Genomic DNA, 24,818 nt, shown 5'->3' with positions numbered 1-24,818 from the left:
CAATCAGATATGGCTTCCATATACCCTTCCAATCAGATATGGCTTCCATATACCCATCCAATCAGATATGGCTTCCATATACCCTTCCAATCAGATATGGCTTCCATATATCCTTTCAATCAATCAGATATGGCTTCCATATACCCTTCCAATCAGATATGGCTTCCATATACCCTTCCAATCAGATATGGCCTCCATATACCCTTCCAATCAGATATGGCCTCCATTTACCCTTCCAATCAGATATGGCTTCCATATACCCTTCCAATCAGATATGGCTTCCATATACCCTTCCAATCAGATATGGCTTCCATATACCCTTCCAATCAGATATGGCTTCCATATACCCATGCAATCAGATATGGCCTCCATTTACCCTTCCAATCAGATATGGCCTCCATATACCCATCCAATCAGATATGGCCTCCATTTACCCTTCCAATCAGAAATGGCCTCCATATACCAAATATATCCTTCCAATCATCGCTTCTTACGGCCAGCTATGTGATTCCTTTAGATCTGCACACAACAACGAGTTAGGGAATAAAAGGGACTAGGATAAGGGACTAGGAGACATGGGGCTAGGGGATAAGGGACTAGGAGACATGGGGCTAGGGGATAAGGGACTAGGAGACATGGGGCTAGGGGATAAGGGACTAGGAGACATGGGGCTAGGAAACATGGGGCTAGGGGATAAGGGACTAGGAGACATGGGGCTAGGGGATAAGGGACTAGGATAAGGGACTATGAGACATGGGGCTAGGAGACAAGGGACTAGGATAAGGGACTATGAGACATGGGGCTAGGAGACAAGGGTCTAGGATAAGGGACTAGGAGACATGGGGCTAGGGGATAAGGGACTAGGAGACATGGGGCTAGGGGATAAGGGACTAGGAGACATGGGGCTAGGGGATAAGGGACTAGGAGACAAGGGACTAGGATAAGGGACTAGGAGACATGGGGCTAGGGGATAAGGGACTAGGATAAGGGACTAGGAGATATGGGGCTAGGAGACAAGGGACTAGGATAAGGGACTAGGAGACATGGGGCTAGGGGATAAGGGACTAGGATAAGGGACTAGGAGACATGGGGCTAGGGGATAAGGGACTAGGGCTTCTTTCTGGACTAGGCCAGAGAATGTAGCACAAGCAGGGTTGGGGAGGTTACTTTTAAAATGTACCTGCCCAAAATAGTAATTATTGGATTACTCAAACTAAGTAATGTAATCTGATTACTTTTACTGTTGCAATTAGATTAGAGCCATTTGAAGAAAACAAACTGGCATACTACCAATTGCACAACATTTATTGCAGGATAAATCAATGGGAAGAGGTCCAGAAACAGCCCCTAGCCTCTCACCTGGTTAGCAGTTAGCACAGACCTGAAGGAACCAGATGTGAGTGATGGCCTCCATATACCCTTCCAACCAATCAGATATGGCTTCCATTTGCCCTTCCAACCAATCAGATATGGCCTCCATTTACCCTTCCAACCAATCAAATATGGCCTCCATTTACCCTTCCAAACAGATATGGCCTCCATTTACCCATCCAATCAGATATGGCCTCAATATACCCTTCCAATCAGATATGGCCTCCATTTACCCATCCAATCAGATATGGCCTCCATTTACCCATCCAATCAGATATGGCCTCCATTTACCCATCCAATCAGATATGGCCTCCATTTACCCTTCCAATCAGATATGGCCTCCATATACCCTTCCAATCAGATATGGCCTCCATATACCCTTCCAATCAGATATGGCCTCCATATACCCATCCAATCAGATATGGCCTCCATTTACCATTCCAATCAGATATGGCCTCCATATACCCATCCAATCAGATATGGCCTCCATTTACCCATCCAATCAGATATGGCCTCCATTTACCCATCCAATCAGATATGGCCTCCATTTACCCTTCCAATCATTGCTTCTTACCCAGCTATCAGATTCATCCAGAACTCCACACAACAACAAAGTAAGAACTAGAAAGGACTAGAAGTCTAGGGACTAAGAGATTATGGGCAAGGAGACAAGGGGCTAGGAGACAAGGGGCTAGGGCGTGTTTTTGGACCAGGCCAGAGAATGTAGCAGAAGACACCTCACAGACAGATAAGCCATGACAGAGAGAAGACCTCTGGACTTTAATAATCATCTATTAATGTAGTGTAGGTTAGACCCCAACTACCCCAAACTACCCCGCTCTGCCCCTGTAGGTTAGACCCCAACTACCCCAAACTACCCCACTCTGCCCCTGTAGGTTAGACCCCAACTACCCCAAACTACCCCACTCTGCCCCTGTAGGTTAGACCCCAACTACCCCAAACTACCCCACTCTGCCCCTGTAGGTTAGACCCCAACTACCCCAAACTACCCCACTCTGCCCCTGTAGGTTAGACCCCAACTACCCCACTCTGCCCCTGTAGGTTAGACCCCAACTATCCCAAACTACCCCACTCTGCCCCTGTAGGTTAGACCCCAACTACCCCAAATTACCCCACGCTGCCCCTGTAAGTTAGACCCCAACTACCCCGCTCTGCCCCTGTAGGTTAGACCCCAACTACCCCACTCTGCCCCTCTAGGTTAGACCCCAACTACCCCACTCTGCCCCTGTAGGTTAGACCCCACTACCCCACTCTGCCCCTGCAGGTTAGACCCCAACTACCCCACTCTGCCCCTGTAGGTTAGACCCCAACTACCCCACTCTGCCCCTGTAGGTTAGACCCCAACTACCCCACTCTGCCCCTCTATGTTAGACCCCAACTACCCCACTCTGCCCCTGTAGGTTAGACCCCAACTACCCCACTCTGCCCCTGTAGGTTAGACCCCAACTACCCCACTCTGCCCCTGTAGTTTAGACCCCAACTACCCCACTCTGCCCCTGTAGGTTAGACCCCAACTACCCCACTCTGCCCCTGCAGGTTTGAACACGTTTGAAATGCCCTACTGTGTGGCTACGATGTTGACTTTGGCATGTTATTTATCAATCTGTGAATAGCAATATTGAAATGCTTATAACGTTGTTGTAATAATCATGTATTTGACCTATTGCCTTTATCGTGGATGTCATACTCATGTTTACCTTTCAACAGTTTCTGTCTCTAGACTTCCAGGCCGACTGTCCACCGTATTTATCAAACTGTCATGTGCAATTATTAAACTGAACCGGTAGCTTTTAGAGTCTTCTAACTGTATAGTGTATATAAAATGATAAATATACCACCAGACTGGTGATCCCAGTAACTTATAGACCTACTGTATCTCCTATGTTATAATATACCACCAGACTGGTGATCCCAGTAACTGAGACATACTGTATCTCCTATGTTATAATATACCACCAGACTGGTGATCCCAGTAACTTAAAGACCTACTGTATCTCCTATTTTATAATATACCACCAGACTGGTGATCCCAGTAACTTAAAGACCTACTGTATCTCCTATGTTATAATATACCACCAGACTGGTGATCCTAGTAACTTATAGACCTACTGTATCTCCTATGTTATAATATACCACCAGACTGGTGATCCCAGTAACTTATAGACCTACTGTATCTCCTATGTTATAATATACCCCCAGACTGGTGATCCCAGTAACTTATAGACCTACTGTATCTCCTATGTTATAATATACCCCCAGACTGGTGATCCCAGTAACTTAAAGACCTACTGTATCTCCTAGGTTATAATATACCACCAGACTGGTGATCCCAGTAACTTAAAGACCTACTGTATCTCCTATGTTATAATATACCACCAGACTGGTGATCCTAGTAACTGAGACATACTGTATCTCCCATGTTATAATATACCACCAGACTAGTGATCCCAGTAACTTATAGACCTACTGTATCTCCTATGTTATAATATACCACCAGACTGGTGATCCCAGTAACTTAAAGACCTACTGTATCTCCCATGTTATAATATACCACCAGACTAGTGATCCCAGTAACTTATAGACCTACTGTATCTCCTATGTTATAATATACCACCAGACTAGTGATCCTAGTAACTGAGACATACTGTATCTCCTATGTTATAATATACCACTAGACTGGTGATCCCAGTAACTGAGACATACTGTATCTCCTATAATGGTTATTAAAAGTCTTATTTAATCTTCATACATAGTTTATAAAGTGCATATACAGTACCAGTCAAAGGTTTGGACACACCTACTCATTCCAGGGTTTTTCGTTATTTAAAAAAAAACTATTTTCTACAATGTAGAATAATAGTGAAGACATCAAAACTATGAAATAACGCATATGTAATCATGTAGTAACCAAAAAAGTGTCAAACGAATCTAAATATATTTTAGATTCTTCAAAGTAGTCACCCCTTTGCCTTGATGACAGCTTTGCACACGCTTGGTATTCTCTCAACCAGCTTCACCTGGAATACTTTTCCAACAGTCTTGAAAGAGTTCCCACATATGCTGAGAACTTGTTGGCTGCTTTTCCCTCACTCTGTGGTCCCAACTCATCCAAACCATCTCAATTGGGTTGAGGTCGGGTGATTGTGGAGGCCAGGTCATCTGATGCAGCACTCCATCACGTTCCTTCTTGGTAAAATAGCCCTGACACAGCCTGGAGGTGTGTTGGGTCATTGTCCTGTTGAAAAACAAATGATAGTCCCATTAAGCGCAAACCAGCTGGGGTGGCATATCACTGCAGAATGCTGTGGTAGCCATGCTGGCTGAATTCTAAATAAATCACAGACAGTGTCACCGGCAAAGAAACCCCACACCATCACACCTCCTCCTCCATGCTTTATGGTGGGAACCACACATGTGGAGATCATCCGTTCACCTACTCTGCGTCTCACAAAGACACAGCGGTTGGAACCAAAAATCGAACATTTTCACTCATCAGACCAAAGGACAAATTTCCACCGGTCTAATGTCCATTGCTCGTGTGTCTTGGCCCAAGCAAGTCTCTTCTTCTTATTGGTGCCCTGTAGAAATTTGACCATGAGGCCACAAGGCTCCCTAAAGTCTATTAGCATATCGAATGCGCGACACGGGCTGGTAGCATTCTGGACCATTGCTACTCTAACTTCCGGGATGCATACAAAGCCCTCCCCCACCCTCCCTTCAGCAAATCTGACCATGACTCCATTTTGTTGCTCCCAGCCTATAGACAGAAACTAAAACAGGAAACGCCCATGCTCAGGTCTATCCAATGCTGGTCTGACCAATCAGATTCCACGCTTTTCAAGATTGCTTTGATCATGTTCCGGGTAGCCTCAGACAATAATATTGATGTATACGCTGACTCGGTGAGGGAGTTTGTTAGCAAGTGCATCGGTGATGTTGTACCCACTGACTATTAAAACCTTCCCTAACCAGAAACCGTGGATTGATGGCAGCATTCGTGCAAAACTTGAAAGCTCGAACCACAGCTTTTAATTATGGCAAGGCAACTGTAAACATAACCGAATACAAACAGTGTAGCTATTCCCTCCGCAAGCCAATCAAACAAGCTAAGCGTCAGTATAGAGACAAAGTAGAGTCGCAATTCAACGGCTCAGACACGAGACGTATGTGGCAGGGTCTACAGTCAATCACGGATTACAAAAAGAAAACCAGCCCTGTTGCGGACACCGATGTCTTGCTCCCAGACAAACTAAACAACTTCTTTGCTCGCTTTGAGGACAATACAGTGCCACTGACACGGCCCGCTACCAAAGCCTGTGGGCTCTCCTTCACCATGGCCAACGTGAGTAAAACATTTAAACGTGTTAACCCTTGCAAGGCTGCCAGCCCAGACGGCATCCCTAGCCGCGTCCTCAGAGCATGCGCAGACCAGCTGGCTGGTGTGTTTACGGACATATTCAATCAATCCCTATCCCAGTCAGCTGTGCCCACATGGTTCAAGATGGCCACAATTGTTCCTGTTCCCAAGAAAGCTAAGGTAACTGAACTAAATGACTATCGCCCCATAGCACTCACTTCTGTCATCACGAAGTGCTTTGAGAGACTAGTCAAGGATCATATCACCTCCACCCTACCTGATACCCTAGACCCACTCCAATTTTCTTACTGCCCCAAGAGGTCCACAGACTGCCTATCCTATCCGGACAAGAGGAATACCTACGTAAGAATGCTGTTCATTGACTACAGCTCAGCATTTAACACCATAGTACCCTCCAAACTCGTCATTAAGCTTGAGACCCTGGGTCTCGACCCCACCCTGTGCAACTGGGTCCTGGACTTTCTGACGGGCCGCCCCCAGGTGGTGAGGGTAGGTAACATCTTCACCCCGCTGATCCTCAACACTGGGGCCCCACAAGGGTGCGTTCTCAGCCCTCTCCTGTACTCCCTGTTCACCCTTGACTGCGTGGCCATGCACGCCTCCAACTCAATCATCAAGTTTGCGGACGACACTAGTGGTAGGCTTGATTACCAACAACGACGAGACGGCCTACAGGGAGGAGGTGAGGGCCCTCGGAGTGTGATGTCAGGAAAACAACCTCTCACTCAACGTCAACAAAACAAAGGAAATTATTGGGGACTTCAGGGAACAGCCCCCCATCCCCATCGACGGGACAGTAGTGTAGAAAGTGGAACATTAAGATTCTCGGCGTACACATCACAGACAAACTGAAATGGTCCACCCACACAGACAGCGTGGTGAAGAAGGTGCAACAACGCCTCTTCAACCTCAGGAGGCTGAAGAAATTTGGCTTGTCACCTAAAACACTCAAACTTTTACAGATGCACAATCGAGAGCATCCTGCCGGGCTGTATCACCGCCTGGTACGGCAACTGCTCCGCACACAACCGTAATGCTCTCAAGATTGGTAGTGTGGTCTGCACAACGCATCACCGGGGGCAAACTACCTGCCCTCCAGGACACCTACACCACCCGATGTCACAGGAAGGCCATAAAGATCATCAAGGACAACAACCACCCGAGCCACCGCCTGTTCACCCCGCTATCATCCAGAAGGCGAGGTCAGTGCAGGTGCGTCAAAGCAGGGACCGAGAGACTGAAAAACAGCTTCTATCTCAAGGCCATCAGACTGTTAAACAGCCACCACTAACATTGAGTGGCTGCTGCCAACACACTGACTCAACTCCAGCCACTCCAGCCACTTTAATAATGGGAATGGATGGGAAATATACCCAAATCTCTGGCCACTTTAATACATTTCATAAATGGATGTAATAAAGGAATCACTAATCACTTTAATAATGTCTACATATCCTACACATATCATGCTCATACTGTATACTGTACCATCTACTGCATCTTGCCTATGCCGCACGGCCATCTCTCATCCATATATTTATATGTACATATTCTCAGTCATCCCTTTACATTTGGGTGTGTAAGGCAGTCGTTGTGAATTTGTTAGATATTACTGCACTGTCGGGACTAGAAGCACAAGCATTTCGCTACACTTGCATTAACATTTGCTGAACATGTGAATGTGACCAATAACATTTGATTTGAAGGCCTGTCTCTGAATAGTTGATGTTCAGATGCGTCTGTTACTTGAACTCTGTGAAGCATTTATTTGGGCTGCAATTTCTGAGGCTGGTAACTCTAATGAACTTATCCTCTGCAGCAGAGGTAACTCTGGGTCTTCCTTTCCTGTGGTGGTCCTGATGAGAGCCATTTTCATCATAGTGCTTGACAGTTTTTACAACTGCACTTGAAGAAACTGTCAAAGTTCTTGACATGTTCCGTATTGACTGACCTTCAGGTCTTAAAGTAATGATGGACTGTCGTTTCTCTTTGCTTATTTGAGCTGTTCTTGCCATAGCATGGACTTGGTCTTTTACCAAATAAGGCTCTTCTGTATACCACCCCTACCTTGTCACAACACAACTGATTGGCTCAAATAAATTACACAAATTAACTTAAGGAACACCAGTTAATTGAAATGCATTCCAGGTGACTACCTCATGAAGCTGGTTGAGAGAATGCTAAAAGTGTGCAAAGCTGTCAAGGCACAGGGTGGCTACTTTGAAGAATCTCATATTTGGATACTACATGTTTCCATATGTTATTTCATAGTTTTGATGTCTTCACTATTATTCTACAATGTAGAAAATAGTTACACAAAAAAAAACTAGAATGAGTAGGTGTGTCCAAACTGAAATAGAAATTAGAGAGAGAGTTATATACACACTGCTGTAGAGAGAAGGAAGGGCCTGGGTCAGAGAGTAGGAAGGGCTTGGGTCAGAGAGTAGGAAGGGTTTGGGTCAGAGAGTAGGAAGGGCTTGGTTCAGAGATTAGGAAGGGCTTGGTTCAGTGAGAAGGAAGGGCTTGATTCAGAGAGTAGGAAGGGCTTGGGTCAGAGAGTAGGAAGGGTTTGGGTCAGAGAGTAGGAAGGGCTTGGTTCAGAGATTAGGAAGGGCTTGGGTCAGTGAGAAGGAAGGGCTTGGGTCAGTGAGAAGGAAGGGCTTGGTTCAGAGAGTAGGAAGGGCTTGGTTCAGAGAGTAGGAAGGGCTTGGGTCAGAGAGTAGGAAGGGCTTGGGTCAGAGAGTAGGAAGGGCTTGGGTCAGAGAGTAGGAAGGGCTTGGGTCAGCAATTAACTGGAACATAAATTGAGAGGAGAACCAAATGTTTGAAATGTGAACCAACTTCTCTCACTGTGGTGGGATCCCGGTATTAAAATGTTTTACATTATATAAAAATACTGACTGAACCGTGCGATTTGTTATTACGCTTCTGGTTCCACCTAGTGGTCATGTGATGTAGTTGCAGTGTTCAGCTCTGATGACCAGGGCCCTGTTCAAAACTAGTGGACTACATAGGGTCCCATTTGGGACATTATCATGGTCACACTGGGCTAAGACATAATGAGCAGCACAATGAAAAAATCTCTCCACAACCAGTTTTAAAACTCCCATGTCATCATCTTTATTACGTTTTCAAATCAGACTGAATTGATGTGATCAGGGATGTACAGACTAAAAGACAGGAGAACAAATCAGCAGCCAAACAAACCTATAGTATAATAACACACAACACAGAGGAGAAAACCATCGATCGCTCCACTGTGAAACTCATCAGAAACTCTAGATCCCAGAGGAGGAAATACTGCAGCCCTTTCTGGCCTAATGAAATGAAGAAAGATGTTTGTTCTGACATTCTGTAGAGAAGTGAAACTGTTTTGGGTGATTATCTCAATGCGTTCAGGTCTTTGTTTGTTTCCTTTTGTGTTTTTTTCTAAAAAGCATGACATTATTTACACGTACAGTATATTACAACACTTCCACTCCTATTCTCTCAGTAGCTCAGTGGGGTGAAGCAGTGCTCTTGATGCCCTTCCCCGTGTGTCTGATTGGTTACTGCATGTTAATTAGCCTCGTCTGATTGGCTTAAAGTGTGTTCCTGGCGTGTGCTGATTGGTGATACTGAGGGCAGGAGGGCGGGGCATGTGAAAGGGGGACAGTATGGAGTGTTTCATTGGCTGACGGTGGGGGTGGATGTAACTGTGGAGGACTAGAAGCATGGTTTGGGAGGGGAAGGGTCTTTAATGGGGTCATATGAACAGAAGGCCCTATGTTGTAATATGTAGGCAGTGTGCAGAGCTAAATTGCAGGTAGACTAAGTTTGCATTAAGTTGGAAAGCACCGAACAGATGTTTGTATTAAACTCAGTCCATTTTCACCTGCGATGGTGTGCTAGTTTTACAACAACAAAGCCTTGTGCTACTGAATTACAACCCCACACACACACCTGATAGGGTTTATTCCACAATGGACTGGGTCAGTTGACCAAACCTCTTCTGGATTACTGCCAGTTATTCCACTTATGGATCCAGTTGGATCACCGTGAGCTCTGACGAAGGCCGTGAGGCCGGTACATAACCTCATTACACTAAAACATACTGTCAAGAGCCATGTGAAATATTGGATTTTTCTTTTCAAGATATCACTGAATTTTCCTACGCACCTGCAACCTCAGATGTGAGAGTGCTGCTCCTACATTCAATCACGCTGAGGGCAGAATGACTGAGGGTTGGTCAGGAGAAGGGTTGGCCACTCGGCCAGCTCCTGGGTACATTCCAAATGGCACCCTATTCCCTAAATAGTGCACTAGTTTTGACCAGAACCCATAGGGGTCATATAGGGAATAGAGTGCTATTTGGGACTCATTCCTTGCTTAGGTTAAGGCCCTGTGGGTTATGGTGGACTGTAGTGGACAGGGTGAAGTCTCCCCTTGCTACAGATCTAGGATCAGCTTCCATTCCCCCTAATCCTGTGGGGGAAATGTCAAACTGACCCAAGATCAGTGTCTAGGATCAGCTTCCATTCCCCCTAATCCTGTGGGGGAAATGTCAAACTGACCCAAGATCAGTGTCTAGGGGTAACTCCCCCCTGCTCCAGTGAGGATGGGGCTGAAGGGGACTGCAGCGGTCACAAGGCCCCCCCCAGCAGAGGGCAGGAGTGGGAGCGGATGTCGTTGTGTTTGTGGAAGGCCTCGTCCAGGTCCAGAGCCAGGCCGTTGATCGTCACCTCCATGCAGCCGCGGTAGAACGACGACACCAGGGTCGACACCAGGGGCACGTCTGGTACAGGGGTTAGAGGTCACAGGTCAGGGGTCAGACCGGAAATTAATGACACCAGGAGAAGTGGTTAATGGTAATGGCGAAACTGTGTGTGTGTGTGTGTGTCTCTTTATTCGTAACTGGGTGTTTGTCTAGAGTACAGTAGTAATGAGTGTGTGTTCTTACATGTCTCTCTCTGCCTATACCCGTCTACCTCACCGGGGAGCCCTCCTATACCCGTCTACCTCACCGGGGAGCCCTCCCATACCCGTCTACCTCACCGGGGAGCCCTCCTATACCCGTCTACCTCACCGGGGAGCCCTCCTATACCCGTCTACCTCACCCTCCTATACCCGTCTACCTCACCGGGGAGCCCTCCTATACCCGTCTACCTCACCGGGGAGCCCTCCTATACCCGTCTACCTCACCCTCCTATACCCGTCTACCTCACCGGGGAGCCCTCCTATACCCGTCTACCTCACCCTCCTATACCCGTCTACCTCACCCTCCTATACCCGTCTACCTCACCCTCCTATACCCGTCTACCTCACCCTCCTATACCCGTCTACCTCACCGGGGAGCCCTCCTATACCCGTCTACCTCACTGGGGAGCCCTCCTATACCCGTCTACCTCACCCTCCTATACCCGTCTACCTCACCGGGGAGCCCTCCTATACCCGTCTACCTCACCGGGTAGCCCTCCTATACCCATCTACCTCACCCTCCTATACCCATCTACCTCACCGGGTAGCCCTCCTATACCCATCTACCTCACCCTCCTATACCCATCTACCTCACCGGGTAGCCCTCCTATACCCGTCTACCTCACCCTCCTATACCCATCTAACTCACCGGGTAGCCCTCCTATACCTGTCTAACTCACCGGGCAGCCCTCCTATACCTGTCTAACTCACCGGGGAGCCCTCCTATACCCATCTACCTCACCGGGTAGCCCTCCTATACCCGTCTAACTCACCGGGGAGCCCTCCTATAAAGGTGGTTGAAGGCAGGCTGAGGTCAACCGTCTCCTGTCCAGGTGTGGTGTGACTCTGTCCAGGCTGACCGTCCACCTCTAGTATGGTCAGGTTCCCACTGACCGTCACATTGACCTCATGAACCTCTGCATCACACAGGAAGGCCGGGGCGCTGGCCACGATCACATCACCCACAGAGACCAGGACATACTGGGGGGGAAGAGAGAAACAGACAGTCAGACAGACATCACACTCGAGACAAACAAAACATGAATTCAGACAGCCAGAGAGAGGTCAGAGTCAGACAGACAGAGAGAGGTCAGAGTCAGACAGACAGAGAGAGGTTAGAGTCAGACAGACAGACAGACAGACATCACACTCGAGACAAACAAAACATGAATTCAGACAGCCAGAGAGAGGTCAGAGTCAGACAGCCAGAGAGAGGTCAGAGTCAGACAGCCAGAGAGAGGTCAGAGTCAGACAGACAGAGAGAGGTCAGAGTCAGACAGACAGAGGTCAGAGTCAGACAGACAGACAGACAGAGGTCAGAGTCAGACAGACAGAGAGAGGTCAGAGTCAGACAGACAGAGAGAGGTCAGAGTCAGACAGACAGAGAGAGAGAGGTCAGAGTCAGACAGACAGAGAGAGAGAGGTCAGAGTCAGACAGACAGAGAAAGGTCAGAGTCAGACAGACAGACAGACAGAGGTCAGAGTCAGACAGACAGAGAGAGGTCAGAGTCAGACAGACAGAGAGAGGTCAGAGTCAGACAGACAGAGAGAGGTCAGAGTCAGACAGACAGAGAGAGGTCAGAGTCAGACAGACAGAGAGAGGTCAGAGTCAGACAGACAGAGAGAGAGAGGTCAGAGTCAGACAGACAGAGAGAGGTCAGAGTCAGACAGAGGTCAGAGTCAGACTGCGAGTCAGACAGCCATGCATGCAGGGCAGAATTAGACCAATATCCATTTATAATAAAAACTAAAAAAAATAACAATTCAGTTTCGGAAACATACAGTGACATATCATATCATTACCAAGCCCTGCAACACCAAGAGCTGAGAAGAGAGTCCCCTCATCCAGCTGGTCCTGAGTTCACAAACCTGTTCTACTAACCTGTTGCTATGTCTTGCTTGTTCTATGCTGCTATTGTCTATATTGTAATTGTTTTTAATAACCTGCCCAGGGACTGCGGTTGAAAATTAGCCGGCTGGCTAAAACCGGCACTTTTACTGAAACGTTGATAAATGTGCACTGTCCCTGTAAAAATAAAATAAACTCAAACTCAACACACTGAAGTCTCAGTCCCCTCATCCAGCTGGTCCTGAGTTCACACACCTGTTCTACTAACAAACTGAAGTCTCAGTCCCCTCATCCAGCTGGTCCTGAGTTCACAAACCTGTTCTACTAACACACTGAAGCCTCAGTCCCCTCATCCAGCTGGTCCTGAGTTCACACACCTGTTCTACTAACAAACTGAAGCCTCAGTCCCCTCATCCAGCTGGTCCTGAGTTCACAAACCTGTTCTACTAACACACTGAAGCCTCAGTCCCCTCATCCAGCTGGTCCTGAGTTCACACACCTGTTCTACTAACAAACTGAAGCCTCAGTCCCCTCATCCAGCTGGTCCTGAGTTCACAAACCTGTTCTACTAACAAACTGAAGCCTCAGTCCCCTCATCCAGCTGGTTCTGAGTTCACAAACCTGTTCTACTAACAAACTGAAGCCTCAGTCCCCTCATCCAGCTGGTCCTAAGTTCACTAACCTGTTCTACTAACACACTGAAGCCTCAGTCCCCTCATCCAGCTGGTCCTGAGTTCACAAACCTGTTCTACTAACAAACTGAAGCCTCAGTCCCCTCATCCAGCTGGTCCTGAGTTCACTAACCTGTTCTACTAACACACTGAAGCCTCAGTCCCCTCATCCAGCTGGTCCTGAGTTCACAAACCTGTTCTAACACACTGAAGCCTCAGTCCCCTCATCCAGCTGGTCCTGAGTTCACAAACCTGTTCTAACACATTGAAGCCTCAGTCCCCTCATCCAGCTGGTCCTGAGTTCACAAACCTGTTCTAACACACTGAAGTCTCAGTCCCCTCATCCAGCTGGTCCTGGGGCTGAGTTCACAAACCTGTTCTACTAACATACTGAAGCCTCAGTCCCCTCATCCAGCTGGTCCTGAGTTCACAAACCTGTTCTACTAACACACTGAAGCCTCAGTCCCCTCATCCAGCTGGTCCTGGGGCTGAGTTCACTAACCTGTTCTACTAACATACTGAAGCCTCAGTCCCCTCATCCAGCTGGTCCTGAGTTCACAAACCTGTTCTACTAACACACTGAAGCCTCAGTCCCCTCATCCAGCTGGTCCTGAGTTCACAAACCTGTTCTACTAACACACTGAAGCCTCAGTCCCCTCATCCAGCTGGTCCTGGGGCTGAGTTCACAAACCTGTTCTACTAACACACTGAAGCCTCAGGACCAGAACATCCAACCAATCAGAATAAACCAAATTACAACACAGTCAAAACCAAAACTATATTACTTACTGAGAAACACAAACACAATGCAGTGCTATCTGGCCCTAAATCGACACAACAGCAGAACCTGAGACGGAGCTGCATATCCTGACAAAATGTAAAAAAATATAAAACAATTCGAGTTTAATTTCCCCAAATTTGAAACCCTTATTCAAGGTTTCAAAGACCTCTCTGATGAGGATAGGCTACCCGTCCTGTTGGGGGAGGGACAGGCTACCCGTCCTGTTGGGGGAGGGACAGGCTACCCGTCCTGTTGGGGGAGGGACAGGCTACCCGTCCTGTTGGGGGAGGGACAGGCTACCCGTCCTGTTGGGGGAGGGACAGGCTACCCGTCCTGTTGGGGGAGGGATAGGCTACCCGTCCTGTTGGGGGAGGGATAGGCTACCCGTCCTGTTGGGGGAGGAGGCAGAGAGCTGTGGGTTGGCAGCGCACTACATTGCTGCCTGCCAGTGTCTGACTGACCAACCAACCTGCACATGTCCTCCATTGTTATCGTTCAATGGTTATTTTGACCCTTGGTTATTGTTGTTACTGTTGTCCCTGACAATATTGATTATTATTATTAATTATGTTAATATTGTAAATCTCCAAAGTAAGCTTTCGCAACATCTACATTGTTACTTCATGCCAATAAAGCAAATTGAGTCAGACAGACCGACAGCGTCGGGCCAAGTAACCTCTCACCTCCCGCCACTCCTGGTTGTCTCTGTGGTAGTCGGAGAGAGAGATGGAGAGAGGGACGCTGTCCTGATAAACCAGGGCCAATAGAACCCCAACAGTGGAGGCTGGTCTCAGAGTCAGCTGGATACTCAGAGACTGGGACTCTGCTGGGGGAGAGAGATGTGAGTCAGCTGGATACTCAGAGACTGGGACTCTGCTGGGGGAGAGAGATGAGTCAGCTGGATACTCAGAGACTGGGACTCTGCTGGGGAGAGAGATGAGTCAGCTGGATACTCAGAGACTGGGACTCTGCTGGGGGAGAGAGATGTGAGTCAGCTGGATACTCAGAGACTGGGACTCTGCTGGGGGAAAGAGATGTGAGTCAGCTGGATACTCAGAGACTGGGACTCTGCTGGGGAGAGAGATGAGAGTCAGCTGGATACTCAGAGACAGGGACTCTGCTGGGGGAGAGAGATGTGAGTCAGCTGGATACTCAGAGACTGGGACTCTGCTGGGGAGAGAGATGAGAGTCAGCTGGATACTCAGAGACTGGGACTCTGCTGGGGGAGAGAGATGAGTCAGCTGGATACTCAGAGACTGGGACTCTGCTGGGGAGAGAGATGAGAGTCAGCTGGATACTCAGAGACTGGGACTCTGCTGGGGAGAGAGATGAGAGTCAGCTGGATACTCAGAGACTGGGACTCTGCTGGGGAGAGAGATGAGTCAGCTGGATACTCAGAGACTGGGACTCTGCTGGGGAGAGAGATGAGTCAGCTGGATACTCAGAGACTGGGACTCTGCTGGGGAGAGAGATGAGTCAGCTGGATACTCAGAGACTGGGACTCTGCTGGGGAGAGAGATGAGTCAGCTGGATACTCAGAGACTGGGACTCTGCTGGGGGAGAGAGATGAGTCAGCTGGATACTCAGAGACTGGGACTCTGCTGGGGGAGAGAGATGAGAGTCAGCTGGATACTCAGAGACTGGGACTCTGCTGGGGAGAGAGATGAGAGTCAGCTGGATACTCAGAGACTGGGACTCTGCTGGGGAGAGAGATGTGGTTATACATACACAGGTCAATGTGTAAACGATACATACAAATCAGAAGATGCATAGAGACGTGTATACACACACACACACACACACACACACACACACACCAGACCCACCGTATGTGATGTTGAACAGAGCGAAGCCTGTCCCAGGGTAATAGGTTCCGGGGTTTTCTGTACTGAAACACTGCATGTTGTCATTAGACTTGATGGTCTCCTGAATTGACGTATCCTCTCCGGTTAACCAGCGCCACTCGCGCATACAGCCATCAAACCTCGGGTTCACCTGGAGAACACACATTAGGCAGAGAACACAACACGCACATCTCCCCATAGCAGAGATTCTAGAGAGAACAGACCCCACCCCCCCCTAACCTGGTTGATGAGACTGTCCTCTTTGAAAGGGACGCCCCCTACAGTCAGGTTGAGTTCATGCATGCCTTTCTTCAGGGTGAACAGATCTCCATTCACAGCTATCTTCATCACTGCCTCCCTGTCAATCTTTATCACCAGACTCCGCCCCTGCTCCTCCACTGAGATCTACAGACCAATCAGAAAAGACAGGAGCTCAAATTGTAAAAAAAAAACAACATTTGACACGTTCTTATCCTACAGTGTCTCAGTCCCAAATGATATCCTACTTCCTATACAGCACACATTCTGACCAGGTCCCCAGTAACACCTCCAAAAAGTAGTGCACTACATAGGGAATAGGGGGCCGTTTGGGATGCACCCCTGAGTCAACGACCCCTCAGGAGAGGAGATGCCACTTTAGACTATTGAGACCAAACCCATAAGTTACACCCCCACCTTGTAAACCCCAGAATAACCTCTGACCTTTCTCCACTGTCCGTCGTTGACGGCAGGCCCGCTGCTGGTGACCCGGCTGACCGCCCCGTACCTCAGCTGCAGCTCCAGTTTCCCATGATGCATTGCAAGAACAATCCAGGAACTGTTCAGGTGACCACCAGCGAAGAAGATGACCCCCTCTGGGTCAAAGGTACGGAGGTCAAACTCAGCTGAGAAGCTAGAGGAGGGAGAGACAAAGACAGGATGTAATATAATTCTACAATGGTACAAGACTATGGTTGGACCTATAAACCCTTAAAATGCTTTTTCCTTGCTGGCATCTTTCCAGGTCTCTTGGAAAAGAGGTTGAAACCTCAGGAGACTGGTAAGGTTAAAAGGTTAGAGGTAAAAGGTAAGGCCTACCCAGTCTGGACTCTCCTGCGGAAGCGTAGCCTGACCACTGGGACTCCGCTGAACATTCGGCCCAGGTAGAGAGAACGGGAGTTCCTCTTCATGGTGAGAGAGACGCATGTAGTGATCTCCTGGTGGGGGAGAGGGGGGGAGGAGAGCAAAGTGGGGAGGAGAGAGAGGTGGGGGAGAGAGAGGTGGGGAGGAGAGAGAGGTGGGGGAGAGAGAGGTGGGGGAGTAGAGAGAGGTGGGGGAGAGAGAAGTGGGGGAGATAGAGGTGGGGAGGAGAGAGGTGGGGAGGAGAGAGAGGTGGGGGGAAGAGGTGGGGGAAAGAGAGGGGGAGGAATGAGTATAGTGTTGCAGCAGTTAATTCACTCTGGCTATCTACTCCGATTTCAGAGCGCAGAATAACTGAGGAATTTACGAACGCGCTACACCGTTGAATATAACCAGTGTCAGTAAATGTCGGCAAAAAAACAATTCAATTGTTACAAGCAGCACAGTTACAGTTACCAACGCTCTGGATAACATGAAAACAGCCTAACCAGCTCTGCTACGATGAGTAACATGCTCAGAGTGAGGTGTTCTCCCATTTGTGTCTGGAAGTAGCTAGTAGACTGAACATCCACAGGACGGTAGATCTCCAGGAAGAGGGTTGGGAGCCCTGGTCTAGAGTACAGTGCTGCTTGTCGATAATGAATCTTTGACTGAATCCCGGACTATCTACGGGTCTTGATAATGTTTTCTACGGGTCTTGATAAATGTTTTCTACGGGTCTTGATAAATGTTTTCTACAGGTCTTGATAAATGTTTTCTACGGGTCTTGATAAATGTTTTCTACGGGTCTTGATAAATGTTTTCTACGGGTCTTGATAAATGTTTTCTACAGGTCTTGATAAATGTTTTCTACGGGTCTTGATAATGTTTTCTACGGGTCTTGATAATGTTTTCTACGGGTCTTGATAATGTTTTCTACGGGTCTTGATAATGTTTTCTACGAGTCTTGATAATGTTTTCTACGGGTCTTGATAATGTTTTCTACGGGTCTTGACAATGTTTTCTACGGGTCTTGATAATGTTTTCTACGGGTCTTGACAATGTTTTGTCTTGATAATGTTTTCTACGGGTCTTGATAAATGTTTTCTACGGGTCTTGATAATGTTTTCTACGGGTCTTGATAATGTTTTCTACGGGTCTTGATAATGTTTTCTACGGGTTTTGATAATGTTTTCTACGGGTCTTGATAATGTTTTCTACGGGTCTTGACAATGTTTTGTCTTGATAATGTTTTCTACGGGTCTTGACAATGTTTTGTCTTGATAATGTTTTCTACGGGTCTTGACAATGTTTTCTACGGGTCTTGATAATGTTTTGTCTTGATAATGTTTTCTACGGGTCTTGATAATGTTTTCTACGGGTCTTGATCATGTTTTCTACGGGTCTTGACAATGTTTTGTCTTGATAATGTTTTCTACGGGTCTTGATAATGTTTTCTACGGGTCTTGATAATGTTTTCTACGGGTCTTGATCATGTTTTCTACGGGTCTTGATCATGTTTTCTACGGGTCTTGATCATGTTTTCTACGGGTCTTGATAATGTTTTCTACGGGTCCTGATGTTTTCTACGGGTCTTGATAATGTTTTCTACGGGTCTTGATAATGTTTTCTACGGGTCTTGATAATGTTTTCTACGGGTCTTGATAATGTTTTCTACGGGTCTTGATCATGTTTTCTACGGGTCTTGATCATGTTTTCTACGGGTCTTGATCATGTTTTCTACGGGTCTTGATCATGTTTTCTACGGGTCTTGATAATGTTTTCTACGGGTCCTGATGTTTTCTACGGGTCTTGATAATGTTTTCTACGGGTCTTGATAATGTTTTCTACGGGTCTTGATAATGTTTTCTACGGGTCTTGATAATGTTTTCTACGGGTCTTGATAATGTGAGTGGGGACTTTTTACCTGACAGCTCCTGAGGTCGTGGCTCAACTTCTTGCCCTGCCGACCGTCACAGAAACACCGGAAACTACCGGGTGTGTTCACACACTCCTCACACACTCCCTGCTCACACTCATCCACATCTAACAGAGAGGGAGAGAAAGAGAGAGGGGGAGAAAGAGGGAGGGAGAAAAACAGAGAGAAGGGTGTCCATTGGTCCATCTCTGGAACTACAACCCCCAGACAAGGCTGGGGGAGAAAACCACTGAAGTGAAAAACAACGTCTCTAAAATGTTATCAGCATCAACAGATGGAGGAACAACTCCTGACTTAGATTTCTCGTGATGTCAACTGAACCATGTCCCAAATGGCACCCTATTCCCCTACAGCCGGGGTCTAAAGTAGTGCACTACATAGGGAATGGGGAACCATTTGGGATGAAGCCAGAACGTCTGTCTGAATGACCTTAGAAGGCCATGAGGTTTATTATGATACGGATGGATAAATGTTAGTTCTTCTAAAGAGTAACTCTGTGACCGCCTCCCTCCCTCCCTCATTCATTCCCTCCCCCGCTTTCCCTCCCTCCCTCATTCCCTGCCTCCTTCCCCCGCTTTCCCTCCCTCCCTCATTCCCTCCTTCCCCCGCTTTCCCTCCCTCATTCCCTCCCTCCCCCGCGCCTCCTTCCCCGCTTTCCCGTCCTCCCTCCCTCATTCCCTCCCTCCCTCCCCCGCTTTCCCTCCCTCCCTCCCCCACTTTCCCTCCCTCCCTCCCTCCCCCGCTTTCTCTCCCTCCTTCCCTCCCTCGCTTTCTCTCCCTCCCCCGCTTTCTCTCCCTCCCTCCCTCCCTCCCCCGCTTTCTCTCCCTCACTTCCTCCCTCCTTCCCTCCCTCGCTTTCTCTCCCTCCCCCGCTTTCTCTCCCTCCCTCCCTCCCTCCCTCTCCTCTCTCTCAGTAAGTTGAATCCAAGACAGGAACAAACTTGTTTGACAAATAAAAGACTAGGATTACATTTCCCAATGACATTTATAAGGACCATTGAGCGTTTGGCAGGAGAGGATGTCGTGCAGATAGAGATCGGTCTTGCAAAAAAAAAATTAAACAGAATGTTTTGACTATAAATAAAAAGATGACGTGCTAACAGCTTACTTTGGCAGTCGAGGCAGTCGTCTGTGTGTGTCTGTGTGTGTGTGTGTGTGTGTCTCAGATTGTGTGAGAGAGAGATTGTGTATGTCAGTGGAGGCTGGTGGGAGGCGCTATAGAAGGGCAGGCTCATTGTAAATGACTGGAATTAGCATCCAAACACATGAAACGTATGGAAACCACGTTGGACTCCGTTCCATTCCATTACAATGAGCCGGTCCTTCTATAGCGCCTCCCACCAGCCTCCACTGGCGTGTGTGTGTTGGTATGTATGAAGGACAGCTGGCTGCACCACTAGACTAGCTACACCTGGCTGTGTACACACACACTGCATTCCAAATGTATTCAGACACCTTGACTTTTTTTTTTTAATTAAGTTTTCCAACTTTTTACTTTGTTGAAGCACCTTTGGCAGCGATTACAGCCTCAAGTCTTCTTGGGTATGAAGCTACAAGCTTGGAACACCTGTAGTCGGGGAGTTTATCCCATTCTTCTCTGCAGATCCTCTCAGGTTGGATGGGGAGCGTCGCTGCACAGCTATTTTCAGGTCTCTCCACAGATGTTCGATCGGGTTCAAGTCCGGGCTCTGGCTGGGCCACTCAAGGACATTCAGAGACTCATTGTCCTGTTGGAAGGTGAACCCTTTTCCCCAGTCTGAGGTCCTGATCGCTCTGGAGCAGGTTTTCATCAAGGATCTCTCTGTACTTTGTTCCGTTCATCTTTCCCTCCATCCTGACTAGTCTCCCAGTCCCTGCCGCTGAAAAACATTCCCACAGCATGATGCTGCCACCACGCTTCACCGTAGGGATGCTGCCACCACGCTTCACCGTAGGGATGCTGCCACCACGCTTCACCGTAGGGATGCTGCCACCACGCTTCACCGTAGGGATGCTGCCACCACGCTTCACCGTAGGGATGCTGCCACCACGCTTCACCGTAGGGACGGTGCCACCACGCTTCACCGTAGGGACGGTGCCACCACGCTTAACCGTAGGGATGGTGCCACCACGCTTCACCGTAGGGATGGTGCCACCACGCTTCACCGTAGGGACGGTGCCACCACCACGCTTCACCGTAGGGATGCTGCCACCACGCTTCACCGTAGGGATGCTGCCACCACGCTTCACCGTAGGGATGGTGCCACCACCACACTTCACCGTAGGGACGGTGCCACCACGCTTCACCGTAGGGACGGTGCCACCACGCTTCACCATAGGGACGGTGCCACCACCACGCTTCACCGTAGGGACGGTGCCACCACGCTTCACCGTAGGGATGGTGCCACCACGCTTCACCGTAGGGATGGTGCCACCACGCTTCACCGTAGGGATGGTGCCACCACGCTTCACCGTAGGGATGGTGCCACCACGCTTCACCGTAGGGATGGTGCCACCACGCTTCACCGTAGGGATGGTGCCACCACGCTTCACCGTAGGGATGCTGCCACCACGCTTCACCGTAGGGATGGTGCCAGGTTTCCTCCAGATGTGACCCTTGGCATTCAGAACAAAGAGTTCAAGCGAGAATCCGTCTGGCCACTCTACCATAAAGGCCTGATTGGTGGAGTGCTGCAGAGTTGGTTGTCCTTCTGGAAGGTTCTCCCATCTCCACAGAGGAACTCTGGAGCTCTGTTAGAGTGACCATTGGGTTCTTGGTTCCCTCCCTGACCAAGGCCCTTCTCCCCTGATGGATCAGTTTGGCCGGGAGGCTCTAGGAAGGAGGGTCCAAACATCTTCCATTGAAGAATGATGGAGCCACTGTGTTCTTGGGGACCTGCAGGAATGTTTTGGTACCCTTCCCCAGATCTGTGCCTCCACACAATCCTGTCTCAGAGCGCCACGTACAATGCCTTCGACATAATGGCTTGGTTTTTGCTCTGACATGCACTGTCAACTGTGGGACCTTATATAGACAGGTGTGTGCCTTTCCAAATCATATCCAATCAATGTAATTTACCACAGGTGGACTCCAATCAAGTTGTAGAAACATCTCTAGGATGATCAATGTTAACAAGATGCACCAGAGCTCAATTTCGAGTCTCATAGCAAAAGGTCTGAATAATTCTGTAATTAAGGTATCTGTTTTTTTATTTTCAATACATTTGTAAATATTTCTAAAAACCTGTTATTACTTTGTCATTATGGGGTATTGTGTGTAGATTGATGACATACGGTTTTATTTTTAATCAATTTTAGAATAAGGTTGTAACGTAACAAAATGTGGAAAAAGTCAAGGGGTCTGAATACTTTCAGAATGCACTGTATATAATGTATTCTATACATTATAGTTTGTATTACATGTATATAATGTGTCAGTACTGAGTAATGTGTTTTTGGTGTACTGCTCACCTAGGCAGGTCTTGGTGTTGTTGTCGTAAACATATCCCGTCTCACACAGACAGTCATAGGCTCCATCCTGGTTCACACACCTCGCTGTCCCACACATACCTGGATCCTGGCACTCATCCACGTCTGAAACACACACACACACAGTAAGGACAGTTCAATACTTCCTTCAGGTAAGGTGTGTGTGTGTGTGTGTCTTACCGTTACACATCTGGTGTCTGACCAGCATGTAACCGCGGCGACAGGAGCAATGGTAGCTACCCATAGTGTTGTTACACTCGTGGTCACATCCTCCATTCCTCTTGTTGCACTCGTTGACATCTGCCAATCACAGGAGAGACACAGAGGACATGTGACAATATGAACCAATCACTTTATCCATCAACTACATTGAACGTAGCTAAGTGTCACATGACACTTTAATGTGAGTTCTGATTAAAACGTTTATACATTGTCTTTAACTAAGTAAATCACACACACACACACACACACACACACACACGCCTCTTTTCCGGCGGCTCAGAGTGACTGCTCTGATGAGCTGAATGGTTTCTGTGTATGTGTGGTTGGCCAGTGGAAAAGCCTCCGCCTCAGAGTCAGTCAGACACGTTGTGTTCTGGTTTCCCCCGCCGACCAACGGCTGGGTGGCAGGATGAGTCACCACAGAACAGTGAGAGATGGAGTCTGCATTCCACATGGCTCCCTATTCTCATGGTGTTCTGGTCAAAAGTAGTGCACTCAAACCAGGACTAGGGGTCATTTGGGAAACAGACAGCAGCAGTGCAGGAGGCATTCACACAGACAGGTCACCAGCCCCCTCCGTAGAGACAGGCCACCAGCCCCCTCCCTCCGTAGAGACAGGCCACCAGCCCCCTCCCTCCGTAGAGACAGGTCACCAGCCCCCTCCCTCCGTAGAGACAGGTCACCAGCCCCCTCCCTCCGTAGAGACAGGTCACCAGCCCCCTCCCTCCGTAGAGACAGGTCACCAGCCCCCTCCCTCCATAGAGACAGGTCACCAGCCCCCTCCCTCCGTAGAGACAGGTTACCAGCCCCCTCCCTCCGTAGAGACAGGTCACCAGCCCCCTCCGTAGAGACAGGCCCCCAGCCCCCTCCGTAGAGATAGGTCACCAGCCCCCTGTAACCAGCCCAGCGCTGACCTTCTCTTCGCAGGGTCATGTGACTTCTCATTCTGCTCTACATGTGACCTGTTCACTTCCTGCACATCCAGTCCATATTGACCCACAGAGAGACATATAAAGGGAGAGAGAGAGAGAGAGAGAGAGAGAGAGAGCAGAGACAGAGAGAAAGGGAGAGAGAGAGAGAGACAGAGAGGGAGGGAGAGAGGGCAGAGACATAGAAAGGGAGAGAGAGAGGGCAGAGAAAGAGAAAGAGAGAGACAGAGACAGAGAGAGAGAGAGGGCAGAGACATACAGACAACTCACACAGAGCCCAGTGGCACTCCAGGGACGGCATGTGTGTGTCTGTGTGGATGGAGACAGCTTTGTCACTGTCTATCCAAGTCAAGGTCAGACAGGACTCACCCTGTACCGATCATTGTCACATTCTGGAGACAGTGTAACACTGCAGAAAATCCTCTCTGTCCCCACCTCTGTCCCTTTGTATGTGTGACGAACAATAACACAGTAGCCTTCTCCCTGGCCATGTGGCCAGACTCTATGTCCCCAATACACTGGTCCTATTCCTCAGCATCACATCGGGGATTGTGGGTAAATTGTGACTGACTGATCTCCAACTAGTAATGAGTAGTTATTTCTGACGCCAGGTGATTGGTGGATCAGCCAGTGGGCTGCAACGTGGAACAAGTCCACTGAGTTTCTGTAGATCGTGTCACAGTACCTTTCTCACAACGGACTCCTGTCCAGCCAGTGAAGCAGTGGCAGAGGAAGTCGCCCTTTTGGTCCTCACAGCGCACCGTACCTCGAGGATTACAGGGAGACGGAGAGCACTGGTCTGGAATATCTGAGAGAGGGGGAAGGGAAAGGGAGAGAGGGGGAGGGAGAGGGAGAAGGGAGAGAGAGACAGGGAGGGGAGAGAAAGAAAGAGAGCATTAGAGGTCATCCTGTCAGGGAAATAACATCCTACAGTACAGCAAGTCATAGATGTGAAGGTACATAGCTCTGTTACTATATAATGTGAAGTGTTTTAGCCAGGCTGGTCCATAGCTCTATGTTACTATATAATGTGAAGTGCTTTAGCCAGGCTGGTCCATAGCTCTATGTTACTGTATAATGTGAAGTGCTTTAGCCAGGCTGGTCCATAGCTCTGTTACTATATAATGTGAAGTGTTTTAGCCAGGCAGGTCCATAGCTCTGTTACTATATAATGTGAAGTGTTTTAGCCAGGCTGGTCCATAGCTCTGTTACTATATAATGTGAAGTGTTTTAGCCAGGCTGGTCCATAGCTCTGTTACTATATAATGTGAAGTGTTTTAGCCAGGCAGGT

General features: G+C 48.4%; 1 protein-coding gene across 4 annotated transcripts in view; it reads right to left on the bottom strand.

Moving 5' to 3' along the window:
* Nucleotides 1-8,865: 8,865 nt before the first annotated feature.
* The window catches only part of LOC110495368 (growth arrest-specific protein 6), a 28,170-nt gene continuing 12,217 nt past the window's right edge, over nt 8,866-24,818 (bottom strand). The window contains exons 5-15 of one of the 4 annotated variants that reach the window (XM_036981916.1): nt 24,213-24,335; nt 22,557-22,676; nt 22,359-22,481; nt 18,897-19,015; nt 16,949-17,067; nt 16,574-16,763; nt 16,112-16,276; nt 15,854-16,022; nt 14,711-14,853; nt 11,500-11,707; nt 8,866-10,544 (exon numbers count right to left, since the gene is read on the bottom strand). In XM_036981916.1, coding sequence (XP_036837811.1) covers nt 10,393-10,544; nt 11,500-11,707; nt 14,711-14,853; nt 15,854-16,022; nt 16,112-16,276; nt 16,574-16,763; nt 16,949-17,067; nt 18,897-19,015; nt 22,359-22,481; nt 22,557-22,676; nt 24,213-24,335 — 1,631 coding nt within the window. In that variant the 3' untranslated portion in view covers nt 8,866-10,392. Of the gene's footprint in view, nt 10,545-11,499; nt 11,708-14,710; nt 14,854-15,180; nt 15,728-15,853; nt 16,023-16,111; nt 16,277-16,573; nt 16,764-16,948; nt 17,068-18,896; nt 19,016-22,358; nt 22,482-22,556; nt 22,677-24,212; nt 24,336-24,818 lie in introns of those variants that run through there. The other 3 variants (XM_036981917.1, XM_036981918.1, XM_036981919.1) reach the window with 3 other exon arrangements.

Source organism: Oncorhynchus mykiss, chromosome 7, assembly GCF_013265735.2.
Source record: "Oncorhynchus mykiss isolate Arlee chromosome 7, USDA_OmykA_1.1, whole genome shotgun sequence".
Classification (NCBI taxonomy): Eukaryota; Metazoa; Chordata; class Actinopteri; order Salmoniformes; family Salmonidae; genus Oncorhynchus; species Oncorhynchus mykiss.
The sequence above is the reverse complement of the archived record's forward strand: the minus strand, read 5'-3'. Positions and strand labels throughout refer to the sequence as shown.